Source organism: Coturnix japonica, chromosome 4 (genome assembly GCF_054131305.1).
Source record: "Coturnix japonica strain WE chromosome 4, WE-NBRP24, whole genome shotgun sequence".
Classification (NCBI taxonomy): domain Eukaryota; kingdom Metazoa; phylum Chordata; class Aves; order Galliformes; family Phasianidae; genus Coturnix; species Coturnix japonica.
The window spans coordinates 73,179,342-73,199,414 of NC_140666.1; the positions used below are offsets into that span (position 1 = coordinate 73,179,342).

Below are 20,073 nucleotides of genomic sequence, written 5' to 3' on the forward strand. Positions count from 1 at the left end.
CCTCCCTTGATTCTATTGCCACAGATCCTGCTAAAGATATTGAAAGGCTACTATCAGCTCACTTCACAGCCTTTTCCATGATGAAGAGACCTACTACTCTCAGCCCATCCCCAAAGGAAAGGTGCTCCATTCCACTGACCATTTCTGTGGATCCAGTTTGTATTGGTGTCATGGTTTTGTAATGCTGCTGTCAATATTCCACATCATAACATCATGTGCAGTATGGATCATTAAAAGGTTTGTACTCCAGTTCCTTTTTAACCAGTCATACTCCAGTTCCTTTTAACCATTAACCTTTTAATGATCCATACTGCACATGATGTTATGATGTGGAATATTGACAGCAACATTACAAAACCATGACAATTGGTAATGGGGGTTGCCTCGACCCAGGTGCAAGATCTTGAACTTAGATCTCTTGAACCTCATGAAGTTCACCTGGGTCCACTGCTCAAGCCTATATATGTTCCTCTGAATGGTATCACACCCCTCTGGTGCATCGACTGCACCCCACAGCTTGGTGTCATATTGTACACACCACCGTAGCTTTTCTTTCATGGACAGCATCTTAGTTTAGTTTTATAATAAAATTTAATCCATATCTTTTAACAGTTATCTCATGAACTTTCTGCCACATTAAGATTATACCACAAAATAACAAGAATATGAAGAGTGCTGAAATGCATTCTGCTTTTAGCTAGAATGTAAATCCTTGTTTTTCACATTTTATGTTGTTTAAAATGAAGCTCCACCTATAATTAATACATACTTTGCAACATAGTCTGCACAATACATGTAAATACATACATACACTGGGTGCAATGTAAGGAGTTTAGAACACGAGTCATTGTTTTGAACTATTTCAGGCAATAAATTGATTTCTTGTTAATGGCATCAGAAAGCAAACCACCACATCCGTTGTTCAGTCAAAAGATTATAGGTTCACAGGGGGAAAGCTTCAACAAGAAAGGATCTCCAGAAAGAGATTCTTCCCCAGGGCAAGTCAGCCCTTAAATGAGGTCTAAACGATGTACCACCAGGCTCCTCCCCTTCCAGTCACACAGGTTAATTGCCTTCACCTGTACTCCCAGGACTGGTCCTTTTCCCAGGTGCTCAATCAGTGGTTCAGGCAGTGACTCAGTAGTTCCCATACACATTATTTGCAGTAACTGACTTTTAAGAAATCCAGTATTAATGCTTAGGAAGACCCATCTCAATTTCATGTTCTTTTCCTTACTATTATACAGTGTGTCTTGAATCTGACTCATATTTTGATAGGAAGTCTACTTGCCTGTCTTTCTGAAGTCTTCTCACACAATCACAGAACTGTAGTCATTTGGAGATCATCTAGGTGAGATGTGTCCAATCTGTGGCCTGGCACAGCCCGTCCTGCAGATGACCCCTTCTTTGTGCCATCCTGGCAGCAGCTTTTCCCCTCTAGGCATCTTGGTCTGGCCCCAGGGCGCACCCATTGCTCAGAAACAACCAAAACATTTTGCTCTTGAACATCTGTTACATTTCATGTCCCAGAAATTGAAAGGACCAAAGTCATAAGGACAAAAAAGAATGAAGTGGCTACACAATCATTTTTCATCCTCATACCCTTAGTTTCTGTCTACCTCGTGTGAGGCATGTAGAATATGGCTTTCCTTTCATGTTAGCAGTGTTAACTGGAGCTAAACCAATCCATATAGGGAAATACATAACAAAGTTATGCGCCTGTGAGAGAATGGTAGTGCTGTGGGGGAGGCTTTTTCCTGTCCCTACAATCCATATTTTATAAATGAATAAGTCTCAGAGACAATCATTTTAGAACAATGTTGTTGTTTTCACTTCAGTAAAGCTATGCAGCACAAAATAAATCTGTTCTGTATGTTTTAGGAATACTCCTAGTCCAACATGTGTTGACGTGTGAAATATAATGAAAATAAAAAACCAGCCATATTAGAATAAGCTCTATTACTTCATGACATATATAAATAATCAAATGTATATACATATATCTACATATAAAGGGGCAAACAAAAATATCCCCTTACTTTACAAATACATTCTTACTTAACTGTCTTTAACAAACATGCCTGCAAAAAACTCTTTGAGTAAAACATTAAAAAATAGTCAAGAACGAGATCTGTGTTCCTGCCTTTGCTTCCCTACATAAATAATTCCCTTGTGTTACATAAAAAGAATAATTTATTGAAATTAAGAATGCACATTAAATTTTAAAACAAAACTAACCTTAGAGTGAACCACTTCATTTCACAGTGGACAATAAAAAGATGAAGAAAACTTATGAAGGCAATAAATTATAAGTTATTTGCATAAGCCCTGCAATGTTATACCACAATGCCCATGCTGGTGAATACTGTGTACAGTACGGATGCCTCAAATTAAGGAGGACATAAAACTATTAGAGAACATCCAAAGAAAGGCTATGAAGATGGTGAAGGTCCTAGAAAACAATACATATAAGAAGTGACTGAGGTCACTCCCTTTATTCAGACCAGGGCAGAGGAGTCTGAGGGAGAGTCTAATGGCAGCTGTAGCTCCCTACAGGAGTAGAGGGGTAGCACTAAGCTCTGCACTCTGGTAACAGTGACAGGATCACAGAACAGCATGGAGCTGTGTCTTGAAGAGGTTCAGATATTAGTGATTAGTTCTTTGCTGAGAGGGTGGATGGGCACTAAAACAGGCTCTGCAGGGAGGTGGTTGAGGCGCCAAGACTGATGGACTTTAAGGAAGATTTGGATGATGCTCTCAGATATATGGATGGATTTTATTTCTATGATCTTTGTGTACTCTGTAACAATGGGCCTTGTATTACTTTGAGACGCAAGTGGCAAATATCTGTATTTGTTTTGCATACTGCTACACGTATGCTACTGTAGGGAATAACCCAGGAAATGAAAGAATTAAGTCATTCACTATATCTTCTGTGTAATCTTTTCATGGTAGATTTTGTTTGGATAATTACAAAGGAAAAATTATGTCAGTTCTTGGTCTGATTTTTATTTTTATTTTCTCCCTGACCTAGAAGAAAAAAAAATCTTGGAACTTTATTTTTATATATGTATTCAGTAATTTGCATGATATTTTACTAAAAGACAGGAATTCACCAGATAGTGATAATATTTCTCCTGCAGCATGTTCTGCTGGTTTATGTTTGTACCCTTACAAGGTTAATAAGATATAAGATATATTATCATCATGAGGTGATGGTAACACCCATAAGAGACATAAGAATTTTGCCATTTGTTATACACAAAGTCAAATAATTTCCTTTAATATTAGTATAATCAACTTTTGACTAAAAAAACATTTATAGAAAAAGGATTTTAAAAATAAAGCCAAAGGGATTTCTAAACCTATACAGCTTATCAAGAATAACGACAAATCAAAAGAATTATGTTCTTCCAAAGAAAAGCAATATATTATAAAATGATTGGAAAAAATACAAAGAAAGGAACTATAGACACACTATTAAAATGCAAATATTTACTAAGAATTCAAGTTTCTAGCAATGAATGTCCCTCTCTTTCTCTCTTTGTACCCATCTTCCTGATGTAAGCTTAAAAATTAGCCTATGAATAGCCCTCAATAAAATATCATATAAAATAAAATATGTGGTGACAGGAAGAGGGGAAATGACCTTAAGTTGCACCTGGGGAGGTTTAGGTTGGATATTAGGAAACATTTCTTTACATAAAGGTTTGTTAAGCACTGAAAGAGGCTCCCCAGGGAGGTGATTGAGTCCCCACCCCTGGATGTGTTTAAAATCTGTTTGGATATGGTGCTCAGGGACACGATTTAGTGGAGGGTTGTTAGCTAGGGTAGTACTTGATGATCTTTAAGGTCTTTTCCAGCCTGAGTGATTCTACAATTCTATGATTCTATGATCAGATTGAGTACTGGAAAATCTTTTAAGCTAGTGTTTAAGTGAAGTATACATAAACCTAAAAGAACCTCCGAGATTTAATCTACTTGCATACAGTTCTAATACTTTCCCTAAGTCTGTAAACATAAGAAATCTTCCATAAAAATGAAATTTTGACTGAAGCTTCATGGATGCACTAAGAAGGAAAGTGACCAGGATCTTCTAGAATCAAACTCATCTGACACTCAAGGAAAACACTTCAGCAGAAAGTGTAGAGAAACACTGCCATGTACACTGAATTATCTATGTACTTGAAACAATTAAAATCAATCTTCTTTTAAAAAACTGTATCATGAAACATTTAATGCAATTTTTCTCCTATTTATATCATAATTATTCTTAGCTAGTTGAACTTAACCTTTAATTGAATGCAACAAACAATTCAAAAAGCTAGATTTATTGCACTTTAAAGTGTAAGGAAAAAAAAAGCACAAAAAACTTAAGTATAAATATAAAATGCCCTTTTTATTTTCTCCAACTAAAGAATCCCATTTATTACAGTTAATGCTGGAAAGTTACTTTCCTTGAAGTCATTTTCACATTAATGGTTATTCTGTTGTCATATAATTATATCTGCTGCAAGTTTACTCATTCCTTACAGTTACAAAAATTTAAAAGCTGCAGCTGTGTTGGTTAATACATTTCTGAAAGGTCTTCAGAAGACACAGAATTTTTAAACTTTTTGAAAACCCAACCTGAAACACGAACCTGCTTTTCAGAACTACTAACAGGCATCTTCACAAATACAAAATCTGCGGTATTGCTTCTTGTTTTGAACTCAAAACTTATCATAGAACGTACTATCATTTTTAATCTGAAAGCTGAAAAAAAATCTAAAACACACACAAGGATAATTTAATGTTATGTTACTTACAGTGTTAGCTGTTACACTCGTGTAACAGAAGGGTAATTACTCCTTAAGCCTACCAAAACATTCTGCAAAATGATCATGTTCCATTAGAATCAATAATATTCCTACAGTATTCCTTAATAAAAAAATGTTCCTGTTCAAAAACTATATCTTTCAGGTACATAAAATAGAGACGCATCCAAATTTTCCTGAAAACTATGTTATGAGTAAGTTTGGAGTAAAAATTATGAAGCCTTTCACACTACAGACAGTGGAGTAGTGGAAGCTTTATAAACATACCGCACTATTTCCAGCATACTCCCAGACAGTAGATATACTTGTTAACATAAAAACTTTTGAGGGAAAAACAAAGCAGAACAAAACAGAACAAGCAAACAACAGTGACAACAAAACCAGCTAATCTTGGAAAGGGTCAAAGGAACTCTATCTAAATCAAGCATTGCCACTTCCATTCTAAAATCAACATGATAGGCATGTACAGTTTAGCTTATTTAATGTACTTTTCTCATTTATGGTGGAATATGTTTACTTAGGAAAATGAATACTTAGTACTATATCAGGCCACTGAATATCCTTTCTCTCAGTTTCTGTGTGTTTTTGTTTGTTTTGTTTTTATTTTGGTTTGTTTTGTTTGTTTTTTCCTTTGTTTGTAATTACATGCTTGGAAAACCCAATGAATATAGAGATTCTCTGAACAGTGAGAATAGTGAGAATACAGGCTGAGCATAATCCAAGCAATATATGAAATTAACATACCTGAAAGTTTCACTTCTTGCTAGCCTTCCTTTTGAGAAGCTTACTTATAAAGAATTTCCTATTAATTTTTTGAAACAGGTGTTTCTTCTGAACTGTGATTAACAAATTATTTCATTGTCTCATACTGACTGAACCAAAGCTAGAAACAGATCCAAGACTCTCTGTCTCCTGGTATCTATTTCAATTCAAACTGTGTAATGAATTGAACTGTTGGATTCAAAGGAGAAAGATGCCCATGTCTTGATGATGCACCATTGCCATGCAACTGAATCCACTGCAAAGATTTTGTTTGGCTACCTGAATTGCTGATTAACCATTGATTGATGGTTTCCTTATCAATTGGATGAAAATAACATTTTATTTACCTGTAATGAATTTCCAACTTTTTTTTTCTTTTTTTTTCCCCCATAAAAATCTGTTTATCATTTATCATTCAAAAAAAAAGCTGTAAAATCATTTATATTCTCTATTCACTATCTTCATCAAAGGAAATGATCTCTAAAGATCTTCTAAAGAAATCTCTAGTAGAGAGATAAAAATATTATTTGAATAGCAATTGCAAGTATTTCAGTCTAAGTTCAGATTGCAGAAACTAGAAAATACACAAAAACTTTTATATAACGCTTACCAAAAGAAAAGCTGAGAGAAACAAATGAAATAAACAGTCCTCTCAAAGTTTTCCTTCAAAATAATAGAGAGTATCCTAACAAATCTATTTTTCTCAAGTCTTAAAGGCATACATTGCATTTTTTTGCCCGAAGTTTCACAACACAATTAATCACAGCTGTCACTGAGCTCAGGAACATTTTGAGTAATGATATGGGAAAATAAGTCATTCTATTCCAGAACTGGTTGTATACATAGCTAAGTCTATGATTGCTGTTGGAAGAAATATAAGCAATATTTTGCTATTGATCATGACCTTGTTTTATACCAAGACAATATCTAAATGCAGTTATCTTTACTTGTCACCTCAATGAACTACATATTCTTCTTCCATACATCCTATAAGAACGTCTTGTGGGGCTTACAGAAGCATCAGCTTGCAGAAACATTATTATTTTTGCGAAAGTCACAGCTCCAGAAATAATGAGAAATGCATTAGGAATGAAACACAGAAAGGTAAACAAAAACGATCACAACCTTATATATGTCTATATGCTCTACTGAGGTCAACCTATCTCTTGATGTTTTGGGTTTTTTTTGTCTTGGTCTGTGGTTTGTGTTTGTTTTTGTTTGGATGTTGTTTATTTTAGATGGAAGCTTACCATGGTCTCAGACATTAAGATTCTATTATATAGGAGGAGCTCAGCAACTGGAGGCTTTACTGTATCATGTGTTCTAGCACACGGCTGGTATTTGGATCAAAGTCTCCATAAACAAATAAACATTAAAAAATAACAATGTTAGCTGTTTCCTATAATTCTATGTATCTACCTGTTGTAATACAAGAAGAATTTTACAGAGCAGCAGCCATGGATCAAGATAAGGACTTCACAGAGCAGCAGCTGCAGAGCAGGATAAACAGCATGAGAACCAAGGATACCTCTAGGAAAAGAATGAATGGCTCGCAGCTTTGAAGGGGTGTTTTAGGGTTGTTATTGCAGTAGCTTTCCTCCAATTAGTATGTGTGATTTTTGAATGCTCTCATCTGTCTGCTATAAAAGTATGGCTTTTCAGGCAATAAATTGATACAGCTATACTTAACCATTTGTTTGTGCTAGCATGCTGACCTTTTGCCTTCAGGTTCACCAACATCTACCAACAGTTTTAGTTATAGTATACTGATCTGTTACCCATCAGTCATGTCTAACCTGGTAGAATAGATTCTACATAAGCTGTTTTTACTTTCTCAGAATAAAGCACAAGAGAAGAATTGCTACAAAATATAAGGTCTGTATGCCTTTAAGGATTTAGCTGTTTCTAGCAAGTGTAATTCCCTTCTTCACACAGTTGTTATAGCAGTGTGGTTGAAGTTTTAATCTAGCTCTTTACAGTTGAATTTTAGAAATACTGTGTGCTTAAATACTTCATCCCTTGTGCAGCCTATAGTTCCCTCTGAAAAAGAAGTGATTACTGTAGTACTGTGTAAAGGAAATTTTAGTCTTATGTGGGATGTGGTAAAGTAAAAATAACTCAGATTTAGACTCTCTAGAAGAGTTTCTGGCTTAATTGCCGTAAATGAGTAATCTTTTCAGGATTATTAGAGGAAGACAAATCCAAGAAATCCCTCTCAAAGCTCAAAATATTGAAGATTTTGAGACCAGATTTTGAGGTGAGGATTCTCTGTTCTCTGAAAGTATGCTAGAGAACACAGCAGAAACCCTAAAAAGGCACTTTTATATTTTATATCTCAGTGAGCCATGGTTGTTTTCTTGAACAGCATTATTCTGTCAACATTTATTTGGGAACTATGCTGTAAATATATGCATACAATTAGATGAAGATTGGATCGTTTATCAATGAGATAGTCAAGATACTTGGAAAATCACAACACAAGTCAAGATATAGTTGAGAGGAAATAATTAGTCAATATAGTAAAATTTCAAAAAATGTTTCTTGCAATATGAGAGCAGATTTGGCTAAAAGTCTTGAGCCAAATTTATTCCTTTCTTATTATTACACATCTTCTTGATAGTGAATAAATTTCTTTTCAGTGAGGATAATACATTAGTGTAAATTACCATCATTTTCCAGAAAACAGTACAGTTTTCTAATTGCAGCAGTATTACCAAAAATCTCTTTATGTTGGCTTGATCTGAATTTGATGGTATTCCTTTATGTAAGAACATTTAACATTAACACCAGCAGTACCAGGCAGAGAACAGTTTTGGAGACAACAGTTTTGTAACCTCCTTAAGTTACTCAGTTAACATTTATTTAAAAATAAAAATAAAAAAATCAAGGTCATAATATTTTGAAGTTCTTCCACTTAAAATTCATAGCATGAGCAATAACATGTGGGATTTTACCTGGTGGAAGCTAAAGGCAATTGGTTCTTTTTGAAGAGAAAAGCAAGAGAAAAACATTCACTTATCTGAACCTTTGGGGGCATCTTGAGCTTTTCTGTGTTCTCCCATTACTATTTAGATCAAATCTGACTGTGTCTCAAGTTTCCATAGCTGCGCTCCTAGCAAGTGAGCCATGCCCCTTAGGAACAACCTTTGTTAGAAGCAGCGCACTGTGGCAGGGTAGAGCCTGTCCTCTGTATTGTCCTTTTCAAAATTAAGCATGTATTCCCCTTTGACTCTCAGCTTACTTTGGTTCCTAAGGGTCTGTCTGTCCATGAGCCAGCTCCTCACGCCACTGCCATTTCCTAAAGTTTAATTCTGCAGATATGACCATATGGTAGAAATGGGGTAGGGAAAGAATCAATCTTTCTCATCCCCTTTGAACACTGTTGAGCCTCTCAGATCAAAATATACGTTTTGTACAGATTAAAATTTGATTTCTCCTCCAACTTTTTTATTATCTACATAGGCTACAACTATGGCTTGAATAGATTATTTGTCTCTCCTTTTTGAAATAACAGGTATAACAGACAATGTCAAAACTGTTAAATGCTGGAGGGGAATGGGGAGGGGGGGGGGGGTGCTTATTCTTTTGTTTTCGGATTTACTTGGGCCTATGGTAATTGCTTAAATCTCAGTGCTGGCGAGAGTTATTCTAAGAGTAGAACCAAAGCTCATGTTTTATCTTTTCCTCTGCCAGTCCACTGTACTTCTGTACACCAACGTGTTAGAAAGAGGACCCAGCAGAGTTTGTAACATTTGCAAGTCACACTATGCAGGCTCCTTGGAACCAGTCAGATGGATCGATCAGTGCTTCTTTCCAGTGCTTTGGGATAGTTTAAATATTTCCTTGTACACTTCACAAGGCATAATGATCTTTCCATCATCATGCTATTATAGATTTTCAGTAAGCACAAGAACATTTGATTGTGATTTTTTTTTTTTAAACAAATTTTAATGCAGTAATAAAATGGCATTGAATATAACCAAGTTATGGGGCATTGAGTCAGACATCCTGAAAAACAATGTAAATACCTTGCATTTTAAAAATCAGCTCATGTAATGTCACTCATGGTTGCACCTCTTTCTCCTGCTTTCTACTCCTCATCATGGGGAAAAAAAAAAAAAAAAAAAGAAAAAAAGAAAAAAAGAAAAAAAAAAAAGATGTTATTTTATTTTATTACTCTCTCATATGTTTATGGCTATTTATGAGAAACAAACATACCCATGCCTACTGGCATATCACAGTAATCCCTGTATTAGTATTGCAATAGACAAAATATAAAATTATGCTAGCACAAATTGTGTGATTCAGCAGCAGAAAATGATTGTAACTGGTAAAAAAAAAAAAAACAAAAAACAAAAAACAAAAAAACATTGAAAAATACTAATAAAAGAGTATATGATATACACTTAAGTTTATTTTTCAAATATTCTGTTAAAACAAAATTGTTTCTATTCACCATGTAAAGAAATAAGACCGCTAGAAGCTAACAGCAGTGGAATGTGAAATTACATCAGATATCTTTGCCTTCCATTTGTAGTAAAAGCTTGCAAAGTCAAATTCCACTGAAATGTTAATTCAGCATCTCTTGATAATGTAAATGACACTGCGCTGCCCCAAAAGGGGCCACTTGCTATTTCAAAAGCAATATGAGTTAACTGGGAGTAAAAAGCCCCCACATAATATAACAATTAACATACAGTACATTTGGAATACTTTAAAGGTAGTGTGACTGCAGGACAAAAGTTTAAATTTTAAAAGCCTTTTTCCAAGGTTTCCTCTACTGGTCTTCACCGCTACTGGTCTTTATAAGACAAATCTGTCTTATACAAAAATAAATAAATAAATAAATAAAATCCACCAGTCAAGAAAATAAGTCAGCCATAAACCCATAGGAAAAGAAAACACTTTGGTACAAGCTCGTCCAGTGGCTCATTTACATGTGATTTTAGATATGATGCACTTTGATTTTCCTTTCCTTGTTGATGAAATAATACAGATTGCTTAGTAAAAGAACAAGTGCCCCCTGAGGGCTCTTTAGGGTTGATTTGTTCCTTAGATATAGTAAAAAAACAAGTTAAGACAAGCAAGTTGGGAAAGCCAGTATGTTTAGCTGCAAGAGCAACCAAAGAACTAGCAAAATAAATTAACTCCATAAACACAGTTCCTCTGTTACTCCCTTTACATTTTACTTTTTCTGTCATCCATAGAGAAATTCACATATGTACCTTAATTTCAGTTGTTTTGTATCACATAAATAAATAGTTTTGAATCATCTAACTCGGTATACATTTTTAATTATTACTTACTGAGATATATGTTTTCCTTTCCATAATTCTTAAAAGTACTATAAGAATAGGCAAATCTTTTAAACGTGATTAGTGTTCATTTACTCCTAGCAGCATGTTTCAAGTTAACAGTAATAAAGGTTTGCAATTAATATTACAAGAACTTAATAATCCATTCCAAAGTTATATATATATATATAGGTTATTTTTCTTGAAGAGCAATTAATTTCTGTTAAATAGGAATTTCACAACTCCAAATCTCACATCATACTGTTCTGTACTTTAAAAGAAAAGGAAAATTTGTTTCTATACATTTTTGTACTTTTTATCATTTCACAAATCTTTAAGAAAAATTAAGAGAGAATTTAATTAAAAATCTAAGAGAGATCTGAGTAACAAGCAACTTAGATATGCAAAGCAAACAGCCTAAGAAACTGCTATACAAATATTTATCAATAAATCAGGGCTACACTTATCAATTCTGTGTACTTGCTCTCCACTATTACTGGAAATTAAATCTCACTATAACAACGATTAACATATAATGTAATTTATAAATAAACCCATTCAATTGAGATTTGAATTTGAATGCAGATTTTTAAGCACAAAAATTTGTGAATGCTATGATTTATTTAAATTCAATTGTGTGGCCAATTACATATAGTCTTGTCCCTTCAATCCAGTTAAAACATTTTGAAAACAATGTCAGATTTTTGTTCTGGACAGCAATAAAATAATTAATACTTGATTTTATTATTACTATTATTTTTAATGGACTGCAGGATTTTTCTCTAGATTTTTTCAGTTCATAAATAGTAAAAACTATCCTAACTCTTAAAGCATCAATAAATAAAAAATATGTGATTAATTATTAAAAACAAACAAACAAAAACAACAACAAAAAACCAAACCAAACAAACAAACAAACAAAAAACAACAACGAATAGTAGTTGGTAACCAGCAGTCAAGAGCATTTAGAATAAATACAAAATGAAGAAATACCTCTGCAAAGAACTTCCCTCAGATTGTCATTATACTTGATGATTAGGAGGGACAAAAGGATCTAATGTCTAGTAAACTGAAGAAACTGTCATAAGAGAAGCGGCAAAATATTCCGCACTGAAAGGGCTCCACTGAACTGAGGAAAAAATAAATTTCTGTACACTATGTGCATTTGATTTTTACCAGGAAAGAGGCTATGATGTATGCAAAGATTGCTAAATATTCCATTCATAAACCAGATGTTTCTTCTTTGAGTCTAAATTTTTGAATACACTTTTTCTTCCATCCACATTCAAGACTCCAACAGTATCAAAAAGTTCTGCTGTCTGCATCATTGAGAGGCAACCCAACCTAGTAGTTGGCATGGAAGACTTGGATAAAAGCCTAACTCCACTAAGTCAATAGAAAGTCTCTCATCAACTTGACTGCAGGCTGAAATATGGTGTCCTTGAGGGCTGGGAAGTTTTTGGCTCTACTTGCTTGAACAATTCACAAGCTGACACTGGAAACCCTGCTTCACTTTCTGATTATTTTGTTCTCTATTTCTCATTTTAGTACGTCCTTTCCCATGCCCCTCAGTGGACTGATTTGAAATTCATAGATGAAGTAGGTTATATAAGTGCAACTGTCTAGATCTCATGAGTATTTGCAGAAAGATCTGACTCACCAAGATGTGTACATGCATTCATGCACACCCACATGCATGAATATAAACTCTTCCCTCACTGCTTCTCCTTAACAGATATAACAGCCAGAACACTTGCTAAAGACTGCAAAGCCTTTCTCCATTTTCAAATCATTGAATATGACTTTATTTTTTAAAGACATTACAAGAAAGCTAAGTTATAGTAAAAAGCAGTTCAAGGTGTCTAATAACTCTACTGTTTTGAAGAGCAGAGTGCACTTCTTGCTGTACATATATTCTTTTTAGAGTGCTGAAATCAGGATTAGAAGAAGAAATCTTGCAATTTTCTTTTTTTTTTTCTTTTTTTTTTTTTTTTGAGAGCCATATGCTGTTCTTCACTGTGAAGTATAAAGGGAGATAGAGCAAATAACATTGGAATAGAATGAGAAAGAATGATATTCATCAGGAAAAAAAAAAGAAAGAAAAAGAAAAAGAAAGAAAGAACGAGAAAGAGAGAAAGAGAGAGAGAGACAGAGAAACAAAAATTAAAAAAAAAAAAAAAAGAAAAAAAGAAAAAGGAAAAATAAAAAATAATAAAAAAAAAGAATTCTTGGTTAGCTTTCCTATAAATGTATGGGGGAGGATTCCAACACAGAGATATGCATTCCTTCTTTGATTTTGTTGGTATTTCTGTGGATGGCCACAGAAGATAAAAATGTAAGGAGAGAGGACATAATATACTGTTCTGGCTAATTCAGATTTTCTGCTCACAGTTGGCCTATATTTGGTCCTTTGATTAGCATTATGCACGGGAAGTACAATGTAAACATAGAATATTACATAAGATAAAATAACTCTTAGTGACATATCATTTAATCCAAGACCTAATAGTTTAACCTTCTACACTATTCTATTAACGTAATAATACATTTAAAAAATATCTAAAATACATATAATAACTTGCAATTTGTAAGAAAATTTAAAGCATTTCCCTAATTTTCCTTGCAAGCATATTTATACAACTTTTCAGAATGCACAGGAACTCTTAGAGAATGTCAGGCAATTTTGAATTTTGAAATATTGCTATGCATATTAGTTATTGAAGTATACACTTTTGATGAGTAAAGTTATTGGCATATGAGGTAAGATCATTTAAAGGAACTTGGTGAAAGGAAAGGAAAGGAAAGGAAAGGAAAGGAAAGGAAAGGAAAGGAAAGGAAAGGAAAGGAAAGGAAAGGAAAGGAAAGGAAAGGAAAGGAAAGGAAAGGAAAGGAAAGGAAAGGAAAGGAAAGGAAAGGAAAGGAAAGGAAAGGAAAGGAAAGGAAAGGAAAGGAAAGGAAAGGAAAGGAAAGGAAAGGGAAGGGAAGGGAAGAAAAGAAAAGAAAAGAAAAGAAAAGAAAAGAAAAGAAAAGAAAAGAAAAGAAAAGAAAAGAAAAGAAAAGAAAAGAAAAGAAAAGAAAAGAAAAGAAAAGAAAAGAAAAGAAAAGAAAAGAAAAGAAAAGAAAAGAAAAGAAAAGAAAAGACTAAAACAGTCAGTTCTTCCCAAGTAGATTCATTTTCTTACATAAGACTACACTAGCATAACATCTCTGCACAGAGTGCCTTCTGCCTGAGAAACTGGTTTGCCTTCTTTTCTGCTCTTAAGTTCTGCAGAACTTACCAAAATACTTTATTCTCAAAACAAAGTGGCTCAACACATAATCAATCAAGGAAAATAAGTGTTCCAAAAGATTATCCATGTATGTTGCTAGATTTACAGAATCCAGAGTTCATTCTGTGACAAATTATAGTTTAGGATTTACCAGAAACAAGGGTAATATTTATTATGTATATATATTACATATTTTATGAAATACTTTCTGATATTTTGCGTTCATACAGGCTGAGTAACATTTAAGAAACAGCAGATGTAAGAAATAACAAAGAAAAAAATAAAAATAATGATTAGCATGTAATTACTGCATTGAAAGCTTTTACTGACTCAACCCCTCAAAAGGGCTACTTCATTAATGTTTTAAAACAGTTTTCAAAAAAGAATTATTCATGTTCAGCTTAAGGACCTGAATTCAAGGGAACAGAATTCTATACAGGACTCAAAAAGCAGACTAGTCAATTAATGTCTGGATTACAACAAGGATGTTTAATTCTTCAAGAACAGTAACCTGTATTTGTATTATCACCATAAAACCTTAAAGTGAAATGGATTTTGTAAACTAGTAGGCTCTTTCTTTCACACTACTAACAGTTTCAGCCAGAGAACAAATATGCTGCCTTTCAAGTAAAAGTGAGACATGGCTCTTGCAAATAAAGTATATTTATTAATCATAAAAACTTCTTTAACATTTTCATGTCACTATCTCACATACCATGAACTACCTATCTACACACTGGAACTTCAGTGCTTACAGCCTAAATCTCAAATCATATATTTCTTTCACAGAGATTACTGCTGTTCTAGCACCTTTACATATCTGATACTGCAAAAGCAACTCACATAGAATGCTACACTTCAGACTGAAGATATGTGCATGCAGAAATACCTGAGCTAGCATGGATAGACATATAAGGTGTAGAAAACTGTCTAATTATGACTGAATGGAAATCTCCAGGGAAGAGCATGTGAGTGAAATCTGCTACAGTTTCAACACTGTAGATACTCCAGCCAAATGGAACAAAGGATGAAACCCGTAAGGCCACTACATGTGTAAATAAATAACAAGAATACAGAAATATTAAAAACTGAAGTATAATCAAATATTTCTAAGGAGGCTGCAAGAAACATGAGAAAGATTTGGCAAAACTATATAGTTGGACATAAAACAGAAGAATGAAAAATTCTGCTTAGGCATAATATGTGTGTTTAATAATAAAATTAATAATAAAAGCCTGTATTGTTCACTCCACAAATTCTGAATATTCAACTCCAGCTATCCCTACATTAGAACAAAAAGCAGAATCTAATGGAAAGAAAAAATCTACATGTATATGATAGTGAAAACCTGAAAAGCCCTGGAATATATAATTCAGATAAAAGTTATAAGATATGAAACATAAAAATCCACAGTATTTAAAGAGTAAAAAATAATATTTCCATCCATTTTCTTATAATGTTTAAAAGGAGCAGTCCCTAAATTGATTTAATGAGAGAAAAGAAGTATAAAAAGCAAATAAATAAAAACAATTTTGATAGCCATCAGAGGAACTCACTGTTGAAAATATTATTCAGGCCATGAAGAGGGGTTACAGCTTGTAATAACTTGGATTTGTTTTTATTATTATCTTTCAGAAAGTCACATTTTAAAGTATATGCTATTAACTGCTAGAATCATGAAAAAGTCAGAGATCTGCCATAGTGTTTTTGTTAGTGTGTTGGAGTTTTTTATCTTCTTTTGAGATATGGGACATTAGGCATTCTCATAAAAGAACACCATGACTAAAATACAAAGAAATTCATTTACCATGGTAATGTATTTTCTCTTGAAATATAAATATGAATGTAATAAGAATGTTCTTGAGAAAATTGTTAAATTCACATTAAGATAATGCCATCCTAAAAGCATATTAAGAGAAAAAGGCTACACATATGAGTAGAATTTCCTTGTAAGGAGAGCTCCAAGGGCAGGGGATAAATTAACTCAGAAGTAAGTTATAGTTCTGCAGATTTTACTAATTAACACAATTTTTGCATTCTGAATTTTCACAGTCAATCTGCTAACATATTCTTTTCTTATATATATATACATACATATATATATATATATATCATTTTCCTCCTGCATCTGACACCACAGCTAATCATCAGAACAAAACATCAATCTATATCTGACAGTCATGTAGGCTGGTAGACAATATACAGCATATTCCTAAAAAAATTAACCCCTCTACTGGTCGTTTCATTACAGCATTTCATCCTGCCTGAGAAAGTAAAAAGAAGCATCTTAACAGCAAACAGAAAATTGAATTTCATGTTTAATTCTGTAGTGAGCTCAACCTCCTTGCTTTCTTTAGTTATTTTATCTTGTTCCAAAATCTATCAAACATATCAGAGGGATTATCATACTGTGCTGAATATTATCTTTTCAAATTTTAAAATGAAACCCAAAACAGCTAGTTATAATGATAACTTTTTTTTATACCAACTGAAATGAAATGATAAATATCTGAAGTCCTAACAATTAAAAGCTAAGATAGCTTTCAAAGTTCCTTTTCCATGGATAATCTGAATGAAAATCCAGTATAAACTCCTATTAGAACTTAATCAAGTTAAACATTGTATCTTTCCTAGATTTCAATTAAATGCAATGAAAGAGCACTTGATAGATTTTGATTCCAATTCTATTTCTGTCAGTATTATCCATTAATGTTGAAGATTATATTATAAGAATTTGACCAATGCAATTGTGCTTCAAATAGTTAAAATACAAGTGGGCTTGAAAATCCAGTCACAGAAAATCCTCACTCACTCACTCCAATGACAGATACTACATATATGAAGTAACAGAAGTACATTCATTCTATCCTGTTCGATCATTATTTATGAGTTAATGGCAAGAAATTTATGGAGGCAGCTGAAATGTCATTGCGGAAATCTAGTTTTTATATGTGACAGAAAAATCCAGAAGTCCAATGGAGCATAACAATCAGCACACTGTCAACAACCTTTCAAAGGTCTCAATTCAAGGAGAATGAATCCTTGACTACTATATGCAAGTCCTGCCACACAACTTCCTTCATCATAATTTTGTTTTCAGTTGATTATTCATTTAATATTATATGTATCTACATATTTCTATTTATACCATATTATTTTTAAAACTTAATCAAATTAATCTCAGCAAAAATAAATTCTCATATTTCAAAAAATTAAAGTATTATTTAAATACTTCAAATGTTAGAATGCAGTGTCAGTTTCAACATCAACTAAAAAACTTAAATAAACTGCTTTGTTTTAGCTTGTCACATCACTCAAGCAATTCCATTTTCAATCACAATTCAGTAAGTGTGGTTATTTTCATTGGCTATAGAGTATATTAAAAATTATGTTCAATTATGGCTATCCAGTTTTTTGGTTCAGACACACTCCATGCTTTCTAAACTCAAAATGTCCACCAATGAACTGCACTGCTTTATGTCCAGGGGAATAAGCAAATTATTTAGTTACATTTTATTAACTGCAAAACCTAACCTAATTGCAAAACAAACATTCAGATAATAATCCTAATTTAGATGTAACATCTGTTAGTCTTTTTTCAGATATTTCTCTAGTAATAATCACTTTCTTTCTTATCATTCAACTGTAAAAAGGAAATACAAAGATATATATTCATACAAACAACCAAATAGAATATATAAACGCACACTTATATATAAACTAAATCTTATGTTTTACTGGATAATACCATCTTACTTTTTTATTAATTACTCATTATGTAGAGTGCTGTAGACATTATTCAGTCATTTTTACTAGACTTGTCAATATCTTACCACATAGAGCAAAATATTTTTATTGGGTCAACACGTCTATCTCAGGAAAGAATAAAAGCAAATAACAATTAGTGCTCTAGCCTCTGTAAAACTAAAATGTGTTTAGCCAAACTCATTCATCCAGTTTATATCAGTGAATACACCACCTCTATTTCATATATCCAACAACTCCATTTGGATTATCAAACCCATTATTTCACTGGTTAGCAATAAATCTGTATACTTTGAAATACAATAATTTATTTTATTGTTTATGGGCATGTGTTTGAAATACAGTGCAGTCAGTATCTGACTTCACCAAATTTTAGATTACGGTCAATAAGAGAAATGCAGTAAATGAATTAGTGTTTATATATTTCAAATTCAAAAGATTTTTTGTTTTTTAAAGCCCAGATTTTTTTAGGCAGAAAGAAAAACAGAAGTTAAGAATTAAATTACACTTATTTTGTAATTAATGAAAATTTAGTAGAGTGTAAATAAGGTTTCAACATTTTCCCCTTCTACAAAAATAGACGCTGAATTAAATCAGATGATCTAAAAGTACTTTACAAATTAAAGCATGAAGAAAAGGAAAGAAATATCCTTCTTAACTAAATACTGAAGAACAGACTTGACAGTGTTATTTTGAAAACAAGCTATACAAGATTTTGGGGGAAAGACAATTCTTTTGAGTGAAGTTTTAAATCCTACTGTCTTTTTGTTGATACTGTACAAATTACATTCAGGGAAATTTCCTAAGTAGTTTTTGAACAGCAAAAAACAACAACAACAACAAAAAGAAAAAAAAAAAACACTATAAAAATAAAATAAAAAAAAAGTAGAAAAAGAGGATATATAATTTTTTTATCTAAAATGGAAAATAATTTAATTCAATTACCATCTCCCCAGGTTTCTGCAGGTATTTTTTAAATGTTTTAACTGCTTCCGCAGTATAGTTTTTAAATCATATAAACAGAAGAAAATTCTGGGTTTATTAGTAGTGTTATGTCCCATTATTTTGTATATCTGTATTTTAACAATCTTTAAAATAAAATAATTACAATTTTAACTATTTATTATATTTATTTATTTATTGGACTGATCTATCAAAAGTCTACTTAGTATCACTTGCTAGTGAGATTATGTGTGTGAATGTTGTGTTTGTCCCTACCATTTTCCATATGCTCTGCCTCACCAACACTGCCATCCGGCGTAGTCCTTTCGTAGTTGTCCTCTGGGAGTGGAAGGGCACCCAGTCTTGGCCCTGATGAACTCTTACTGCTTGGTGTTTCTGACTCCTCCAGACCGCTGTCATAGCAACTCTGCAATGACCCTTGATGTGGGTCCTGAGGCTGACTCACAACAGAAAACGTCACTCTACGAAATGGCTGCAAGAGAAAAGATTCTGAATGTCACTGAAATGTTCAGTCTATGAACAACTGATTCTCAAAACATGACTTAAACAAACTAATATTTAAACATTTACTTATTAAACAATTTTGTCTAAGTTAAATCAAACAGTAAGTACAGTTCTTAAAAGGCCATTGGACAGAATGTCTGGAGACTTTCAGTGTTATAGACCAGAACCATCATGCAGTTTTCAATAGCCTCCTTTCAAACAGTTGCATGAGCTAAGCAAACTATTTTATAATTATTTATATAAATCATATTCAGCTTCTCTTTTACTCAACAGTAACAATTGGAATGGAGCTTATATCAAAATGCATAAAGGTACTTGAAAGTGTGTGAATGTGTATGCATAAGAGGGTGTGGGGATGTGTTTAAATGCTCACATGTAAACAATATTGCTTTTAGCAACATAGCAGCACACCCATAAGCATTTTTCCTTGGGTTTGAGATGCTAGTTGAAATCAGAAAGTTATAACAAAAACAAACAAACAAACAAACAAAAGGGTGGAGATGGGTAGGAGGGGAGGAGTTCAGTTTCACAGCTTCCATAAAATTTAGTGCCTAGAGATAGAGGGTGTGAGGCTGTTGCCAGATGACTTAATAAAAACTGCAAACACAGCTGACACTACCAGTTTCCAATGGGACTGTGCAGATGTAGACCATTATAGATTTGTATTCATTCATTTTTCATATCTGTTGAGATGTTCTG

General features: G+C 33.0%; 1 protein-coding gene across 8 annotated transcripts in view; it reads right to left on the bottom strand.

The window, feature by feature from the left end:
• PCDH7 (protocadherin 7) overlaps positions 1–20,073 on the bottom strand; it is a 255,648-nt gene that overhangs the window by 111,759 nt on the left and 123,816 nt on the right. For 5 of the 8 annotated variants that reach the window (XM_085545598.1, XM_085545599.1, XM_085545596.1 and 2 more), the window contains one exon: positions 19,126–19,342. The exons of 1 other annotated variant lie outside the window; for it this stretch is intronic. In XM_085545598.1, the coding sequence (XP_085401724.1) occupies positions 19,126–19,342 (217 nt within the window). The remainder of the gene's footprint in view (positions 1–19,125; positions 19,343–20,073) is intronic. 2 more of the 8 variants (XM_015862678.3, XM_015862677.3) reach the window with 2 other exon arrangements.